This window comes from Monodon monoceros, unplaced genomic scaffold (assembly GCF_005190385.1).
Source record: "Monodon monoceros isolate NGI ecotype Baffin Bay Population unplaced genomic scaffold, NGI_Narwhal_1 Super_Scaffold_19, whole genome shotgun sequence".
In the NCBI taxonomy this organism is placed as follows: Eukaryota; Metazoa; Chordata; class Mammalia; order Artiodactyla; family Monodontidae; genus Monodon; species Monodon monoceros.
In genome coordinates, this window is record NW_021703775.1 from 63,067,923 (window position 1) to 63,086,270 (window position 18,348).

Here is an 18,348-nt window from a genome sequence, read left to right on the forward strand (position 1 = left end):
AAAGATAACATATTTAGAAATTCATGGAAATTTTACTAGTAGGTAGAAACTTTTAAAATTAGAGAACAGTCACATTCTTCTATAAAACTGAAAGAAAATGCTATTATTAAGCAGCAAGATAACAAAATAAACATAAGAGCTCTACAGATGAACCGGTTTGCAGGGCAGAAATTGAGACACAGATGTAGAGAACAAATGTATGGACACCAAGCGGGGGAAAGCGGCGGGGGGTGGGGGTGGGATGAATTGGGCGATTGGTATTGACATCTATACACTGATGTGTATAAAATGGATGACTAATAAGAACCTGCTGTATAAAAAAATAAAATTAAATTCAAAAATTAAGAAAAAAACACAAGAGCTCAGAAAAATTCTGACAAATAAGCTGGACAGGATATGAAAGAGGTCTATGAAATAGGACAGAAGAATATATACTTTGGTTGTAAAATTTTTGAGAAAAGTATGTAGACAGATCACTGTGATATACTTTGAAATGTACTGCTTTGGGGTCGGAAGGTACGTTTTATTTTATATTCTTCTTACAGTTTTAACTTGTTTCAAAGATTAATATTTGTGATTTTTAAAAATTACTTTTAAAATATTTAAAGCATAGTCCTATTTGATGGCAGGGAGATGGACAAGAGTTTTTTCAATGTCTTTTCCAAGTCCATGACTTCATGAATGAACAAGGGTTAAAGTACTTGCTTTAGGTAATTCTGAGAAGAAATTAACTCAAGCATATATTTAAAAAATTTTTTATCTCCTTAAAGCCATTTTTAGTGTTCGGTGACTTAATTATGATTCCGTGTTTCTATGATGAAATAAAAATTCTAGCACACTAAAGAATGAATAAGTTCGTCATGATGCCTGTCATACCCATCTTTCCAATCTAGCCTAACAAAGTCCCCACCGTGGTCCATGCAAGCGCCCCACTGTGGAGAATTATGAATAAAGCTGATTTGTTGCACAATGGAGATGCCTTATGAAATAAGTCTGACCCATTCACGGCTTACCACGATCCATTTTATGGGTCTACTGTGAAAAGCTGAGCTAGAACAATCATATTCCCTTTCTGCATTAGAATCTGAACTAGAATTATAAAAATGGTCCAATTGGCAGGTGTGGAGACAGACACACAAATGGTCCAAACCCTGAGGTCTGGCTCTACCTCAAATGCTGTCCTTCCTCAAGCCCCAATTTAGTACATTTACTAAGGTTTCTGCCCCTCCCAAGGCTAGGTTACTCAACTTTGAAATTCCAGTTTTTTCTAACATTATGGCGCTACCATGGAAATATGCCAAAATGGAAAGTCATATGCTGTTTGGCCTCACTTTCCACTTTAGATGTGTTCCCTAAAGTTATGGGTAGAGCAGAAGCTGAAAGCCTTCTAGCACAGTCCAAATATTTACTTACTACCTCTATAATTTTAGATATATTTTTGTACCCTAAGAAGCATACCACTGAATAAATACTAAAATCCATACTTAAGAATTAGCTGGAGGCTCTTTGCTGGGACTAATGGCGGACTCCTGGAGGGCTCATGCCAAGGAGTACTTCCCAGAACTTCTGCTGCCAGTGTCCTTGTCTCCACGGTGAGCCACAGCCACCCCCCGCCTCTGCAGGATACCCTCCAACACTAGCAGATACACCAGAAATACATCTACACGTGGAGCAACTCCTACAGAACACAAAGAGAACGCTGGCAGAAGACCTGAGGCATCCCAAAAGATAAGAAACTCCCCACGTATCTGGGTAGGGCAAAAGAAAAAAGAATAAACAGAGACAAAAGAATAGGGACGGGACCTGCACCAGTGGGAGGGAGCCTTGAAGGAGGAAAACTTTCCACACACTAGGAAGCCCCTTCGCGGGCGGAGACTGCGGGTGGCGGAGGGGGGAAGCTTCGGAGCCGCGGAGGGGAGCGCAGCAACAGGGGCGCGGAGGGAAAAGCGGAGAGATTCCCGCACAGAGGATCGGTGCCGACCGGCACTCACCGGCCCGAGAGGACTGTCTGCTCAACCGCCGGGGCGGGCGGGGGTGGGAGCTGAGGCTCGGGCTTCGGCCGGAGCGCTGGGAGAGGACTGGGGTTAGCGGCATGAACACAGCCTGAAGGGGTTAGTGCACCATGGCTAGCCGGGAGAGAGTCCGGGGAAAAGTCAGGACCTGCCAAAGAGGCAAGACACTTTTGCTTCCCTCTTTCTTTCCTGGTGCGCGAGGAGACGGGATTAAGAGCGCTGCTTAAAGGAGCCCCAAAGATGGGCGCGAGCCGCGGCTAACAGCGCGGACCCCAGAGACGGGCATGAGACGCTAAGGCTGCTGCTGCCGCCACCAAGAAGCCTGTGTGCGAGCACAGGTTACTACCCACACCCCGCTTCCGGGGAGCCTGTGCAGCCCGCCAGTGCCAGGGTCCCGAGATCCAGAGACAACTTCCCCAGGAGAACGCACAGCGCACCTCAGGCTGTTGCAACGTCCCACCGGCCTCTGCCGCCGCAGGCTCGTGCCGCATCCGCACTCCTCCCTCCCTCTGGCCTGAGGGAGCCAGAGCCCCCGAAGCAGCTGCTCCTTTAACCCCATCCTGTCTGAGCGAAGAACAGATGCCCTCTGGCGACCTACACGCAGAGGGAGGGCCAAATCCAAAGCTGAGCCCCGGGAGCAGTGAGAACAAAGGGAAATCTCTCCCAACAGCCTCAGAAGAAGCGGACTGAAGCTCCACAATCAACTTGATATACCCTGCATGTGTGGAATACATGAATAGACAACGAATCATCCCAAATCGAGGAGGTGGACTTTGAGAGCAACAGTATTTTTTCCCCTTTTCCTCTTTTTGTATGTGTATGCTTCTGTGTGAGTTTCTGTCTGTATAGCTTTGCTTTCACCATTGGTCCTAGGGTTCTACCTGTCCGGTTTTTTTTTGTTCGTTTTTCTTCTTTTAAAGAAATTTTTTTGCTAAATAATTATTTTTTATTTTAATAACTATATTTTATTTTATCTTACTTTATTTTATTTTATCCCCTTCCTGCCTTCCTTTTTCTTTTTTCCCTTCCTTCCTTCCTTCTTCTTTCTTTCTTTCCTCCTTTCTTTCTTTTTCTCTCTTTCTTTCTTTTCTTCTCCCTTTTATTCTGAGCCCTGTGGATGAAAGGATCTTGGTGCTGCAGCCAGGAGTCAGTGCTGTGCCTCTGAGGTGGGAGAGCCAACTTCAGGACACTGGTCCACAACAGACCTCCCACCTCCACATAATGTCAAATGGCGAAAATCTCCCAGAGATCTCCATCTCAACACCAGCACCCAGCTTCACTCAACGGCCAGCAAGCTACAGTGCTGGACATCCTATGCAAAACAACTAGCAAGACAGGAACACAACCCCACCCATTAGCAGAGAGGCTGCCTAAAATCATAATAAGTCCACAGACACCCCAACACACCACCAGACGTGGACCTGCCCACCAGAAAGACAAGATCCAGCCTCATCCCCCAGATCACAGGCACTAGTCCCCTCCACCAGGAAGCCTACACAACCCACTAAACCAACCGTAGCCACTGGGACAGACACCAAAAACAACGGGAACTACGAATCTGCAGCCTGCAAAAAGGAGACCCCAAACACAGTAAGATAAGCAAAATGAGAAGACAGAAAAACACACAGCAGATGAAGGAGCAAGATAAAAACCCACCAGACCTAACAAATGAAGAGGAAATAGGCAGTCTACCTGAAAAAGAATTCAGAATAATGACAGTAAAGATGATCCAAAATCTTGGAAGTAGAATAGACAAAATGCAAGAAACATTTAACAAGGACCTAGAAGAACTAAAGATGAAACAAACAACGATGAACAACACAATAAATAAAATTAAAAATACTCTATGGGATCAATAACAGAATAACTGAGGCAGAAGAATGGATAAGTGACCTGGAAGATAAAATAGTGGAATTAACTACTGCAGAGCAGAATAAAGAAAAAAGAACGAAAAGAACTGAGGACAGTCTCAGAGACCTCTGGGACAACATTAAACACACCAACATTCGAATTATAGGGGTTCCAGAAGAAGAAGAGAAAAAGAAAGGGACTGAGAAAATATTTGAAGAGATTATAGTTGAAAACTTCCCTAATATGGGAGAGGAACTATTTAATCAAGTCCAGGAAGCACAGAGAGGCCCATACAGGATAAATCCAAGGAGAAACACGCCAAGACACATATTAATCAAACTGTCAAAAACTAAATACAAAGAAAACATATTAAAAGCAGCAAGGGAAAAACAACAAATAACACACAAGGGAATCCCCATAAGGTTAACAGCTGATCTTTCAGCAGAAACTCTGCAAGCCAGAAGGGACTGGCAGGACATATTTAAAGTGATGAAGGAGAAAAACCTACAACCAAGATTACTCTACCCAGCAAGGATCTCCTTCAGATTTGATGGAGAAATTAAAACCTTTACAGGCAAGCAAAAGCTGAGAGAGTTCAGCACCACCAAACCAGCTTTACAACAAATGCTAAAGGAACTTCTCTAGGCAAGAAACACAAGAGAAGGAAAAGACCTACAGTAATGAACCCAAAACAATTAAGAAAATGGGAATAGGAACATAAATATTCATAATTACCTTAAATGTAAATGGATTAAATGCTACCACCAAAAGACACAGACTGGCTGAATGGATACAAAAACAAGAACCATATATATGCTGTCTACAAGAGACCCACTTCAGACCTAGAGACACATATAGACTGAAAGTAAGGGTATGGAAAAACATATTCCATGCAAATGGAAACGAAAAGACAGCTGGAGTAGCAATTCTCATATCAGACAAAGTAGACTTTAAAATAAAGACTATTAGAAGTGACAAAGAAGGACACTACATAATGATTAAGGGATCAATCCAAGAAGAAGATATAACGATTGTAAATACTTATGCACCCAACATAGGAGCACCTCAATACATAAGGCAAATACAATAGCCATAAAAGGGGAAATCAACAGTAACACATTCATAGCAGGGGACTTTAACACCCCACTTTCACCAATGGACAGATCATCCAAAATGAAAATAAATAAGGAAACACAAGCTTTAAATGATACATTAAACAAGATGGACTTAATTGATATTTATAGGAAATTCGATACAAAAACAACAGAATACACATTTTTCTCAAGTGCTCAGGGAACATTCTCCAGGATAGATCATATTCTGGGTCACAAATCAAGCCTTGGTAAATTTAAGAAAACTGAAATTGTATCAAGTATCTTTTCCGACCACAACGCTATGAGACTAGATATCAATTACAGGAAAATATCTGTAAAAAATACAAACACATGGAGGCTAAATAATACACTACTTAATAACGAAGTGATCACTGAAGAAATCAAAGAGGAAATCAGAAAATACCTAGAAACAAATGACAATGGAGACACAATGACCCAAAACCTATGGGATGCAGCAAAAGCAGTTCTAAGAGGGACGTTTATAGCAATACAATCCTACCTTAAGAAACAGGAAACATCTCGAATAAACAACCTAACCTTGCACCTAAAGCAATTAGAGAAAGAAGAACAAAAAACCCCCAAAGTTAGCAGAAGGAAAGAAATCATACAGATCAGATCAGAAATACATGAAAAAGAAATGAAGGAAACGATAGCAAAGATCAATAAAACTAAAAGCTAGTTCTTTGAGAAGATAAAAAAAATTGATAAACCATTAGCCAGACTCATGAAGAAAAAAAGGGAGAAGACTCAAATCAATAGAATTAGAAACAAAAAAGGAGAAGTAACAACTGACACTGTAGAAATAAAAAAGTTCATGAGAGATTAATACAAGCAACTCTATGCCAATAAAATGGACAACCTGGAAGAAATGGACAAATTCTTAGAAATGCACAACCTGCCAAGACTGAATCAGGAAGAAATAGAAAATATCAGCAGACCAATCACAAGGACTGAAATTGAAACTGTGACTAAAAATCTTCCAAGAAACAAAAGCCCAGGAGCAGATGGCTTCACAGGCGAATTCTATCAAACACTTAGAGAAGAACTAACACCTATCCTTCTCAAACTCTTGCAAAATATAGCAGAGGGAGGAACACTCCCAAACTCATTCTACAAGGCCACCATCACCCTGATACCGAAAGCAGACAAAGATGTCACAGAGAGAAAAGTACAGGCCAATATCACTGATGAACATAGATGCAAAAATCCTCAACAAAATACTGGCAAACAGAGTCCAACAGCACATTAAAAGTATCATACACCATGATCAAGTGGGGTTTATCCCAGGAATGCAAGGATTCTTCAATATATGCAAACCAATCAAGGTGATAAGCCATATTAACAAATTGAAGGAGAAAAACCATATGATCATCTCAATAGATACAGAGAAAGCTTTTGACAAAATTCAACACCCATTTATGATAAAAAACCCTGCAGAAAGTAGGCATAGAGGGAACTTTCCTCAACATAATAAAGGCCATATATGACAAACCCACAGCCAATATCGTCCTCAATGGTGAAAAACTGAAAGCATTTCCACTAAGATCAGGAACAAGACAAGGTTGCCCACTCTCACCGCTGTTATTCAACATAGTTTTGGAAGTTTTAGCCACAGCAATCAGAGAAGAAAAGGAAATAAAAGGAATCCAAACCGGAAAAGAAGAAGTAAAGCTGTCACTGTTTGCAGATGACATGATACTATACATAGAGAATCCTAAAGATGCTACCAGAAAACTACTAGAGCTAATGAATGAATTTGGTAAAGTTGCAGGATACAAAATTAATGCACAGAAATCTCTGGCATTCCTATACACTAATGATGAAAAATATGAAAGTGAAATCAAGAGAACACTCCCATTTACCACTGCAACAAAAAGAATAAAATATCTAGGAATAAACCTACCTAAGGAGACAAAAGACCTGTATGCAGAAAATTATAAGACACTGATGCAAGAAATTAAAGATGATACAAATACATGGAGAGATATACCACGTTCTTGGATTGGAACAATTAACATTGTGAAAATGACTCTACTACCCAACGCAATCTACAGATTCAATGCAATCCCTATCAAACTACCACTGGCATTTTTCACAGAACTAGAACAAAAAATTTCACAATTTGTATGGAAACACAAAGGACCTTGAATAGCCAAAGCAATCTTGAGAACAAAAAATGGAGCTGGAGGAAACAGGCTCCCTGACTTCAGACTATACTACAAAGCTACAGTAATCAAGACAGTATGGTACTGGTACAAAAACAGAAAGATAGGGCTTCCCTGGTGGCGCAGTGGTTGCGAGTCCGCCTGCCAATGCAGGGGACACGGGTTTGTGCCCTGGTCCGGGAGGATCCCACATGCCGCAGAGCGGCTGGGCCCGTGAGCCTGGCCCTGGCCGCTGAGCCTGCGCGTCTGGAGCCTGTGCTCCACAACGGGAGAGGCCACAACAGTGAGAGGCCCGCGTACCGCAAAAAAAAAATCCAAAAAACAGAAAGATAGATCAATGGAACAGGACAGAAAGCCCAGAGATAAAGCCACGCACATATGGTCGCCTTATCTTTGATAAAGGAAGCAGGAATGTACAGTGGAGAAAGGACAGCCTCTTCAATAAGTGGTCCTGGGAAAACTGGACAGGTACATGTAAAAGTATGAGATTAGATCACTCCCTAACACCATACACAAAAATAAGCTCAAAATGGATTAAAGACCTAAACGTAAGGCCAGAAACTATCAAACTCTTAGAGGAAAACATAGGCAGAACACTCTATGACATAAATCACAGCAAGATCCTTTCTGACCCACCTCCTAGAGTAATGGAAATAAAAACAAAAATAAACAAGTGGGACCTAATGAAACTTCAAAGCTTTTGCACAGCAAAGGGAACCATAAACAAGACCAAAAGACAACCCTCAGAATGGGAGAAAATATTTGCAAATGAAGCAACTGACAAAGGATTAATCTCCAAAATTTACAAGCAGCTCATGCAGATCAATAACAAGAAAACAAACAACCCAATCCAAAAATGGGCAGAAGACCTAAATAGACATTTCTCCAAAGAAGCTATACAGACTGCCAACAAACACATGAAAGAATGCTCAACATCATTAATCATTAGAGAAATGCAAATCAAAACTACAATGAGATATCATCTCCCACCAGTCAGAATGGCCATCATCAAAAAATCTAGAAACAATAAATGCTGGAGAGGGTGTGGAGAAAAGGGAACACTCTTGCATTGCTGGTGGGAATGTGAATTGGTACAGCCACTATGGAGAACAGTATGGAGGTGCCTTAAAAACTACAAATAGAACTACCATATGACCCAGCAATCCCACTACTGGGCATATACCCTGAGAAAACCAAAATCCAAAAAGAGTCATGTACCACAATGTTCATTGCAGCTCTATTTACAATAGCCAGGAGATGGAAACAACCTAAGTGTCCATCATTGGATGAATGGATAAAGATGTGGCACATATATACAATGGAATATTACTCAGCCATAAAGAGAAACGAAATTGAGCTATTTGTAATGAGGTGGATGGACCTAGAGTCTGTCATACAGAGTGAAGTAAGTCAGAAAGAGAAAGACAAATATCGTATGCTAACACATATATATGGAGTTTAAGAAAAAAAAAATGTCATGAACAACCTAGGGGTAAGACAGGAATAAAGACACAGACCTACTAGAGAATGGACTTGAGGATATGGGGAGGGGGAAGGGTAAGCTGTGACAAAGCGAGAGAGTGGCATGGACATATATACACTACCAAACGTAAAACAGATAGCTAGTGGGAAGCAGCCGCATAGCACAGGGAGATCAGTTCGGTGCTTTGTGACCACCTAGAGAGATGGGATAGGGAGGGTGGGAGGGAGGGAGATCCAAGAGAGAAGAGATATGGGAACATATGTATATGTATAACTGATTCACTTTCTTATAAAGTAGAAACTAACACACCATTGTAAAGCAATTATATTCCAATAAAGATGTAAAAAAAATTACTATTAAATTACACATACAGTAAAAACAAAAAACAAGAAGTAGTTGGCAGTTATAGCCTTGAGGCAGCAGTCTAATGTTAGGAATCTTATTTATTTCATTTTCTAGAACCACCACTTAACTATAATCTTGAGCAAGAAATTTGAGTTTCAGGATTAGTTTCTTTATCCACAAATGGACTAGATGACTGCTAAGATCCTTTTCAGGTCTACAATTATATGAGTTCTTTCAACAAGCATTTTTTTGTCAATACTCACTCTGCTACATTTACTACTCTTACATAACTCCAGGCAAAAAGTAAGCCGAAATACAAGCTATAATATGTTTCCTCAAAGTGTGGCCTGAGGTTGTACAAGAGATAAATTTGGTTCATATAAGGACAAATGCCTTCTATTTTAATAATTCTCTATTTTATTGTGTATTAAGAAAATTTCAATTAGTATATTAAACCAGTGATTTCATGCACACTGCTTCTTAGAGTGGGCAAAAAGGAAAAATAAAGAAAGTGGACTCAAAAAATAGCAAGTTTCAGTATAGTTGGTACTCACAAGTTATAAACACCATGAAAGTAGTATGAGAGTGACATATACTATAGAAAAATAGAGCCACACAACAAATTCATTTAAAAGCGTATTTGTCACAATGTGCCATATAACATCTATTTTCACGAGATTTTGTAAATGAGTCCATTAAGACTTGAAAGTTCTAGGAGAAGAGAAATAACTAATCCAGGCTGGATCCTCATTTATTTTTCGCAATATTTTCAGAACAGCATCAAACATGCAATCTGTGAATTGTGAGAATCCAAAATAATGCTAATTGGGAGATTAGGTTTGACATAAATACACTACCATGTGTAAAACAGATAGCTAGTGGGAACCTGCGGTATAGCACAGGGAGCTCAGCTTGGTGCTCTGTTACAACCTAGATGGGTGGGATGGGAGGGGATGGGAAGGGATGGGAGGGAGGCCCAAGAGGGAGAGGATATATGTACACATATGGCTGATTTACTTCATTGTACAGCACAAACTAACACAACATTGTAAAGCAATTATACTCCAATAAAAAAAGAATGAAGCACTGAAAAAAGAAAAACAATGCTATGTGTGGAAAATTAAATATTTATTATCAATTGCAAGATTACCTAACTTCCTTAGTGAGTTTAAAAATAAGGGATGAAAGGTGAGGTCCCTACCCATCATTCACCAGCTCTCCACTTACTTTGATGACTTAATATCTTGAAAATAATTCTTTCTTTCTTTCTTTATTATTTATTTATTTATGGCTGCATTGGGTCTTCATTGCTGCGCGTGGGCTTTCTGTAGTTTCGGTGAGCTGGGGCTGCTCTTTGTTGTGGTGCGCAGGCTTCTCATTGCAGTAGCTTTTCTTGTTGCAAAGCATGGGCTCTAGGTGTGCAGGCTTCAGTAATTGTGGCACAAGGGCTCCCTAGTTGTGGCACACGGGCTCCCTAGTTGTGGCTCGCGGGCTCTAGAGTGCAGGCTCAGTAGTTGTGGCACACAGGCTTAGTGGCTCCGCGGCATGTGGGAATCTTCCCAGATCAGGGATCGAACCCATGTCCCCTGCATTGGCAGGCGGATTCTTTCTTAACTTTAAATCTCTCTTACCTTGATATAAAAATTATTTCCTGTTACCTACTTTTCCTATAAATTTAATTAAAAATGGATTGGGAATTAGGAACCATTATATTTATTCTCCTCTCCAGTATAAATAACTAGTCAACATCAACTGCTAATGTTTTTTTCCTTTAAAAGACATCTAACCTACTGTTATATGAACTAATCATTCTAGTATAGCTCAAACACTTCTTTACTGTACTATGGATTCAGTAATGGATGATGCTATAGGAAAATGATAATATAAAATCCTTACCTCAGGCCTCAGAGAAGGAAGAATAACAATTTCTTGCAATGCTTGTTTTGCCAACTCTTGACCAGCTATATCATCAAATTTAACAGCTGTTCCACTAAGAAACAGAATTTCAGTTAGTTCCATAACAGAAATATACTTCAGTTATTATAATATTAAGTCTAAGCTCTATGTAACAGCCATTTTTATGTTAACTGTGAAACTATAGTTACATCAGTAAAGCAATGGTTTTCTACATTTACACTAATTGAAAACCATCATGAAAATTACATATGTAAATTAGACAAGGTATATATTATCCATTTCACTCATGATATATTTCATAAATAAAAAAATTTTAAAACCCCATAAAACACTTTAGATGACAAAACTTACTTGTCCACAATTTCGTTCATTATAAGGTTAGCAAGGTTGCTGTCCACATTCCTAAAGTTCTTCAAGTCTTTCTTTTTACGAGCAGCAGTTGTAGGGGTAGAAGGTTTATTTGTTCTATTTGTTTTTGGTGTACTCTTGAAGGACACAAAATTTTAATGTGAAAACACAACATAATGTTTGCACTTTTCACATGTGAGTCAACCTTAATGTTCACAGAATTAAAGGCTTAAATGTAGCAAAAAATGGATATAAAAATCCAAAAATTGTATATTTACTCCAAGATAAAATGGCATTCACTATAGAACTACATTTGGCATGAAGTGGGTTTATAGAAGATTTTATCCAGAGAGATTCAGTTACTATAAAATAAAAAGGCTGTATCACAATGCAGTCATACAATTTTGACCCTTGTTAGAATTGTAACAAAACTCTATGTATGTTTAATGTTATAAAACATTTATGTAGATTTAAATAATTAAAAGAATAACAAATTTTAAATGAACTATAGGGAATTCCCTGGTGGTCCAGTGGTTAGGACTCGGCGCTTTCACTGCCAAGGACTCGGATTCAATCCCTGGTCAGGGAACTAAGATACCACAAGCTGCACCATGCGGCCTAATAAATAATGTTTTAAAAAAAGAATTATACAGTATTATATAAAACAGATTGGATAAGCAAACTTACTATTAAAAAACCTATTTAGAGCCAAAAGGAGTTAAAAAAAATTTGCTTAAAAAATAATAGAGAGGGCTTCCCTGGTGGCGCAGTGGTTGAGAGTCTGCCTGCCAATGTAGGGGACACGGGTTTGTGCCCCGGTCCGGGAAGATCCCACATGCTGCGGAGCGGCTGGGCCCGTGAGCCATGGTCACTGAGCCTGCGCGTCCGGAGCCTGTGCTCCGCAACGGGAGAGGCCACAACAGTGAGAGGCCCGCGTACCGCAAAAATAAATAAATAATAGAGAAAAAAAGAGGTTTGCTTTTTAGTAGCAAGTTGCCGCTACTACTTAAGAGTCTTAAAAAATCTAAATTAAAAAAAAGAAAAATTTCATTCAATGTTGTAGAAACTTATCGATTCTCTAAGGTATTATAAAGTACTTGTAATAAACTTAAGCAAGCATATCATGTTCAAAACTTTCTATTTGCAACAGCATAGCAATTAAAGTTACTGTCTCCAAATACCTTATGAGTGGTAGTTGCAGGACCAGGTCCCTGTCTCACTCCAGAAACCATGGATAAACCACTGCAGCTAGGTGCTCTGTGGTGGCCTGAAAGACCTGTGGATCCAGTTTTCATAACTGTTTTTGAACGAGGCAGTGAATTACTAGTGTGTGTTAAGGGATCTTTTCTTTTCGGAACAGCTCCACTTTCTAGCAAGGAAAAAAATAAAATCATCATGGTTAGAAAATTGTGGCTAAACATTATAAAAAGTAATATAAAGACCAGTACAAATTTGTAAAACTAATAATTTTTTTTTTTACTTCAACAATGTTTCAAAATAAGATTTCAATCAGAATATATACTAGGGTGTGCATAAGGGTTATTACTGGGTGTGGGCAAGATTATGGGTTATTTAGCTTTTTCCTTTTCCTGATGTATATTATAATTTTCTTATAAGGAATATGTATTTGCTATAAAAAGAAATAACTTTATTTGTGGGGACAGAAGGAGGATATAAAAAAGGTACCAAGCAATAAAGCTGCCAAAATGTTTTTTTCTTTTTTTTTTCTTTGTTTAAAAGCTGCCAGGGCTTCCCTGGTGGCGCAGTGGTTGAGAGTCTGCCTGCCAATGCAGGGGACACGGGTTTGTGCCCCGGTCCGGGAAGATCCCACATGCCGCAGAGCGGCTAGGCCCGTGAGCCATGGCTGCTGAGCCTGCGCGTCCGGAGCCTGTGCTCCGCAACGGGAGAGGCCACAACAGTAAGAAGCCCGCGTACTGCAAAAAAAAAAAAAAAAAAAAATCTGCCAAAAATTAAACAAACAAAATGTAGTAAAGGCATTAGGGATAGGTTGTATGGAGAAAAAAAAAATAGCATTTCGTTCCAAACTTTTAAGACTACAAAATAGAATGAAAGTCCAGTCTGTGCCACCAAGTTTTAAAAAATAATTTTAATTTAAAGGGTATAAAGATATGGTTAAATCGCCAAGTATTTTTACCCTCTATGCAAATAAACACATATAGGACACCTTCAATTAAATCTAAAAGGTTACCTGACCTAGCTACTGTGCTCTTCTACATAAATTACAGACTTCTGAATGTTCAAATCTCACTGCTTCTAAATAATATTTTCATATACTATATAACAAACATCAGAGTTTATGAATAACAATGTTCACTGTGAAGACAGATGTTAAATCAGTCAGCAAATTAGAGTAGTCTAGAGAAAAGACTAGCTTAAAGACAAAAGCCTTATTGTTGCTCCTGTCATCAAATCCCTTAATATGGCTTAAGGAAACAAAAGAAGGGAACGTAAGAGTACAGTAAATTAGGGACTTCCCTGGCGGTCCAGTGGTTAAGACTCCGTGCTCCCAGTGCAGGGGGAGCAGATTAGATCCTGGTCAGGGAATTAAGATCCAAGGGTTCTTTTCTAGTAAACAAATGCAAAGTTCTGTACCGTATGTTCAAGGAACTAATATAATGACCCTATAGGAAGAAGCAGGAAAGCAATCCAGAAAAGGGAATGACAATAAGGAAAAGCCAAGGTGTGAATAAAAGCAAGGTCTGTCTAGGGTGATGATAAGTATCATGCATTTCAGAGGGGAAAAAAGGAGACTGGAGAAGAATTTCTTCAAACAGAAAATATATAGTCCTAAGATTACAAATGGATAAAATTTTCATAAGGAATTGTGAGAATGACAGCAGACTTTTCATAAAAATAACAAAGGTCGTAGACAACGGAGTATGCTCAAAATGCTGAAGGAAAAAACAATGTTAACTTTCATTTATTCTATATTCAGGTGACCAGTCACGTAAGAATGAGAGTATTTTCAGACACTAGAAAGGCTGAGAGAGTTTACTATCTACAACCCTCATTAAAAGAAATACTAAAGGAGGTCTTTTAGTTAAAAAGCAAATTAAACACAGAAAGAAGTAAAAAACTGTAACATGAAGCTAAAGAGCAAGACAAAAATCAGACAACCTGGGGGGAGGAAAACCCCAAAAGGGAAAATAATTAAAATATATTATTTGTCTTTGGGTAAACAATATTTACTAAGTTTCTAATAATATGAAATATAATTTTTCAATATAACTAAAAACAGTGATATATATATACATATATACAGACACACACGGAATGAAGGATATTGGTGGCATAAGAGAATTAAACCTTCTTCTACCTGAAAAAGAAGTCAATACATATCAAAAACTCATAAATCAGGATTAGCAATAAAAGCATAATATTTGAAAGTATAATGAGCATGAGAAAAAATAGCAAAGAGTTAAATATTGTATGAGGAGCCAAACTAGGGGTGCAGGTAAGAAAGGGAGATATAACAGGTGGGAAGGGGAATATTATTTCTCTTTATAAGCCTTTTCAGTATTTTTAAATCAACATTTTAGGGTATAATCTATGTATAATATTTTGCATGCATTTAAAATGTATAATATATTGGCAAAATAGCCACTAAAATCAAGATACAAAATGTTTCCATCATAGCCAAAAGTTTCCTTGTATCCATTTGCATTCCATTCCTCTTACTGCCCCTAGCCCTAAGCAATGACTAATCTGCTTTCTGAATATTGGAGTCATCTGATTTAGCAATTTCTATTGATCTAAGTTCAAGGTCACTGAATCTTTCATTTGACATCTCCAATCTGCTGTTGAGGCTATCTAGCAATTTTTTTCACCAACTGTACTTTACAATTTTAAAACTTCCATTATTTTTATTGTTTAGTTTATATTCTCTGTTAAGATTGCAGGTTTGTTATCAGATGCCATATTTTCTTTTAATTCTTTGAACATATTTATAATGGTTGCTTTGAAGTCTTTATCTGCTAAATTCAACATGTGGGCCCAGTCAAGAATCAGTTTCTACAGGCTGATTTCTTTCTTGAGTAAGGGTCACACTTTCCTATTTCTTTGCACATCTAATAATTTTGACTTGAAAATTGGACATTGTAGATAACACATAAAGTAGTAAGCAGACTTTGGCATATCTGCTTCCTAAGAGAGAAGAAGTAACTCATCCAAGTGAAACATCATAGAATGTTCCATAAATGGGTGACACTAATGAACTAGGCATGAATGAGCCAGCTGATTCACTAAGGCTCAACGGGAATCAAACACCAGTGCTGAATAAATTAGCTGTGAAGTCAGTATGTCCCCCCAACAAGAAGAAAGAACAGAATTGATAACTAGGTATTTAAAATAAGACAGTTTGATTTTTTTAATGGGTCCCAGAAGAGAAAGCTGCTTTTGTCTCCCAACATGGCAGAAAAATACAATGGGATCTCACATGTGGAATTAAGTAGAAGAAAATCAAGATAACAAGGGAAAGGCATACCAGCTCCTCAGGACTAGAAAATTTTTCTGTTTACTCAGGTAGGATTATTAGGATCTCAAATTTGTATTTTGGAAACTTCACTATTTACACATGGTGCATTCTTACATTTCTTTGTTTTTTCAAACAGTTCATTATAAAGATGTCAGCCCTTCACAGCCATGCTAAAAGAAACAGACAAAATACTTCTCTATACTTGAAAAGGTTATTTTAAATCAGATACAGGAAGGAATGGGAAAATGAATATAGTTACTAAGGTGGGGCTCTGTAGTGGAAGACCAAACCAGACTGAGAACTCCTTAAGGGAGAGGTGAAGCCACAAGGGAAAGAGTTGATGACCAACTGTCTCTTCCATCCCAAGAAATCCACTCACACTATTTCTTCTCTATTGAAATCTTGTTCATTGCAGCACTATTTACAATAGCCAGGACATGGAAGCAACCTAAATGTCCATCAACAGAGGAATGGATAAAGAAAATGTGGTATAGCAACTAAGACCTGGCGCAGCCAAATAGATAAATAATAAAATATTTTTTTTAAATATGTGGTGCATATATACAATGGAATATTACTCAGCCATAAGAAAGAACAAAATAATGCCAAGTGCAGCAACATGGATGGACCTAGAGATTGTCATACTGAGTAAAGTAAGTTAGACAGAGAAGGGCAAATATCATAATATCGTTTTTATATGTGGAATCTAAAAAATGGGTACAACTGAACTTATCTACAAAACAGAAATAGATTTACAGAAGTAGAAAACAAACTTATGGTTACCAGGGGGTAACGGGGGGGGGATAAATTGGGAGATTGGCATTGACATATATACACTACCATATATGAAATAGATAACTAATAAGAATCTACTGTATAGCACAGGGAACTCTACTCGATACTCTGTAATGGCCTATACGGGAAAAGAATCTAAAAAAAGAGTGGATATATGTATATGTATAACTGATTCACTTTGCTGTACACCTGAAACTAACACAACATTGTAAATCAACTACACTCCAATAAAAATGAAAAAAGCAAACAAACAAAAAAATAAATCTTGAAACTTTTTTTTATCACATATGAGTAAAGAAAGCAGTTGTTTTATAGTCTATACTACGGGTTTTCTACTACAACTTGAACAAAGTAATATTTACTTTAATAAAATTTAAGTACTGGACACAGAACGAATTCTGAAAAAGTTACCAATAAAACTAGAGAAGATGTCAGAGAACAAAACAAAACAAAAAAGCATTTAATTTTCTGTAGGAGTTGATGTGATGACCAAAGTTTATGGAAAACAAATTTAACCCATAGTAAATAATAGTATTCTAGGGGACTTCCCTGGCAGTCCAGTGGTTAAGACTCCGTGCTTCCACTGCAGTGGGGTAGGGTTTGACTCCTGGTTGGGGAACTAAGGTCCCTGCATGCCACGCGGCATGGACAAAAGAAAAAGAAAAATAGTATTCTAATGCTTCTCCTCACTATGTGAATTCAGCTTCAAACTTTTTCTAACAGGTGCTATGATAAAACATTCATGTATTATATAAATGAAAATATATATGCATTGAAAATTGGTATATAACAAAGAAAAATTAAAATTTCTTTCTCAATAAACACTACTTCATAAAAATTTGGTACAGGTACCCATAGAAAAAAACACAAAAGCTCAAAGTAAGATAGAAACAAAAGAACATTTTAATAATTTAGGAAAATGAACCTTCATATTTTATAATTTCAAAAATTGGAGGTTGTAAAATATGCAAATATAACATGTTGAGAATGGCTATGCCCTATTTATTACATGTTTACACACCATGAATGATAGGGCTACTGTATTTTCCACACAGCCCTGTGCAAACAAAAACCAATCAAATCTACCACTATAAAATCAAATCAACATTATCAGGTTAAGTAAGACTCTACTTTGCATGCAAGCTTTGTTATTTTACATGTTAGTTAACCTAAACCCACCTGACTGGAGATGTCCATTGCGGCATGTCAAGTTAGTACTGTCATTATAGACGTCCGTTTGTGACTTGGAAAACTGCAAAACTGGCTGCAGCTTCTCTATGCAACAGAGGGGGGTAAAAAAGAAAAAAATAAACAAAAAGAAAAAAATACATGATAAAAAATAAAATGTATATGTGAAAATGAAAAACGATTCAAGGTGTTACAAAGTTATTACATAATGAAGGGTTTGGCATTTACATAGAATTACCTTTAACAACATAATTAGTAAAAACTCAGACATTAAAATAGCAACAGAAATGAACAAGTGAATGACTATGTTCAAAATATGCATTATTCAGGTTTGGTAACCTGAGGCAATTCTATATCACTACCATCGCCAGCAAATACTTCCTGAATATCTAATATGTCCAAATCATTGTGTAGGGAGAGCAGGATAGAGATACAAAGAGAACATTAAAAAGGCTTTACAGAGGAAGTGGGCTGTGAGTTGGCTGGGATCTGTAAAGACTAAAAAAAAAAAAAAGGACATTTAGGAAAGGAGAAATGACACAGAAGGAAACTGTAAGGAGTGTCTAGGAAACGCCATATTCAGCTACATTAAGGTATGTCAGGCAGAAAATAAATGTAATAAAGCAGAATGGAA

The 18,348-nt window shown here is 37.9% G+C and overlaps 1 protein-coding gene across 3 annotated transcripts in view; it reads right to left on the reverse strand.

The window, feature by feature from the left end:
• The window catches only part of SPAST (spastin), a 61,611-nt gene that overhangs the window by 18,123 nt on the left and 25,140 nt on the right, over window positions 1-18,348 (reverse strand). For all 3 annotated transcript variants that reach the window (XM_029232022.1, XM_029232023.1, XM_029232021.1), the window contains exons 4-7: window positions 17,706-17,801; window positions 12,418-12,605; window positions 11,240-11,373; window positions 10,868-10,961 (exon numbers count right to left, since the gene is read on the reverse strand). In XM_029232022.1, the coding sequence (XP_029087855.1) occupies window positions 10,868-10,961; window positions 11,240-11,373; window positions 12,418-12,605; window positions 17,706-17,801 (512 nt within the window). The remainder of the gene's footprint in view (window positions 1-10,867; window positions 10,962-11,239; window positions 11,374-12,417; window positions 12,606-17,705; window positions 17,802-18,348) is intronic.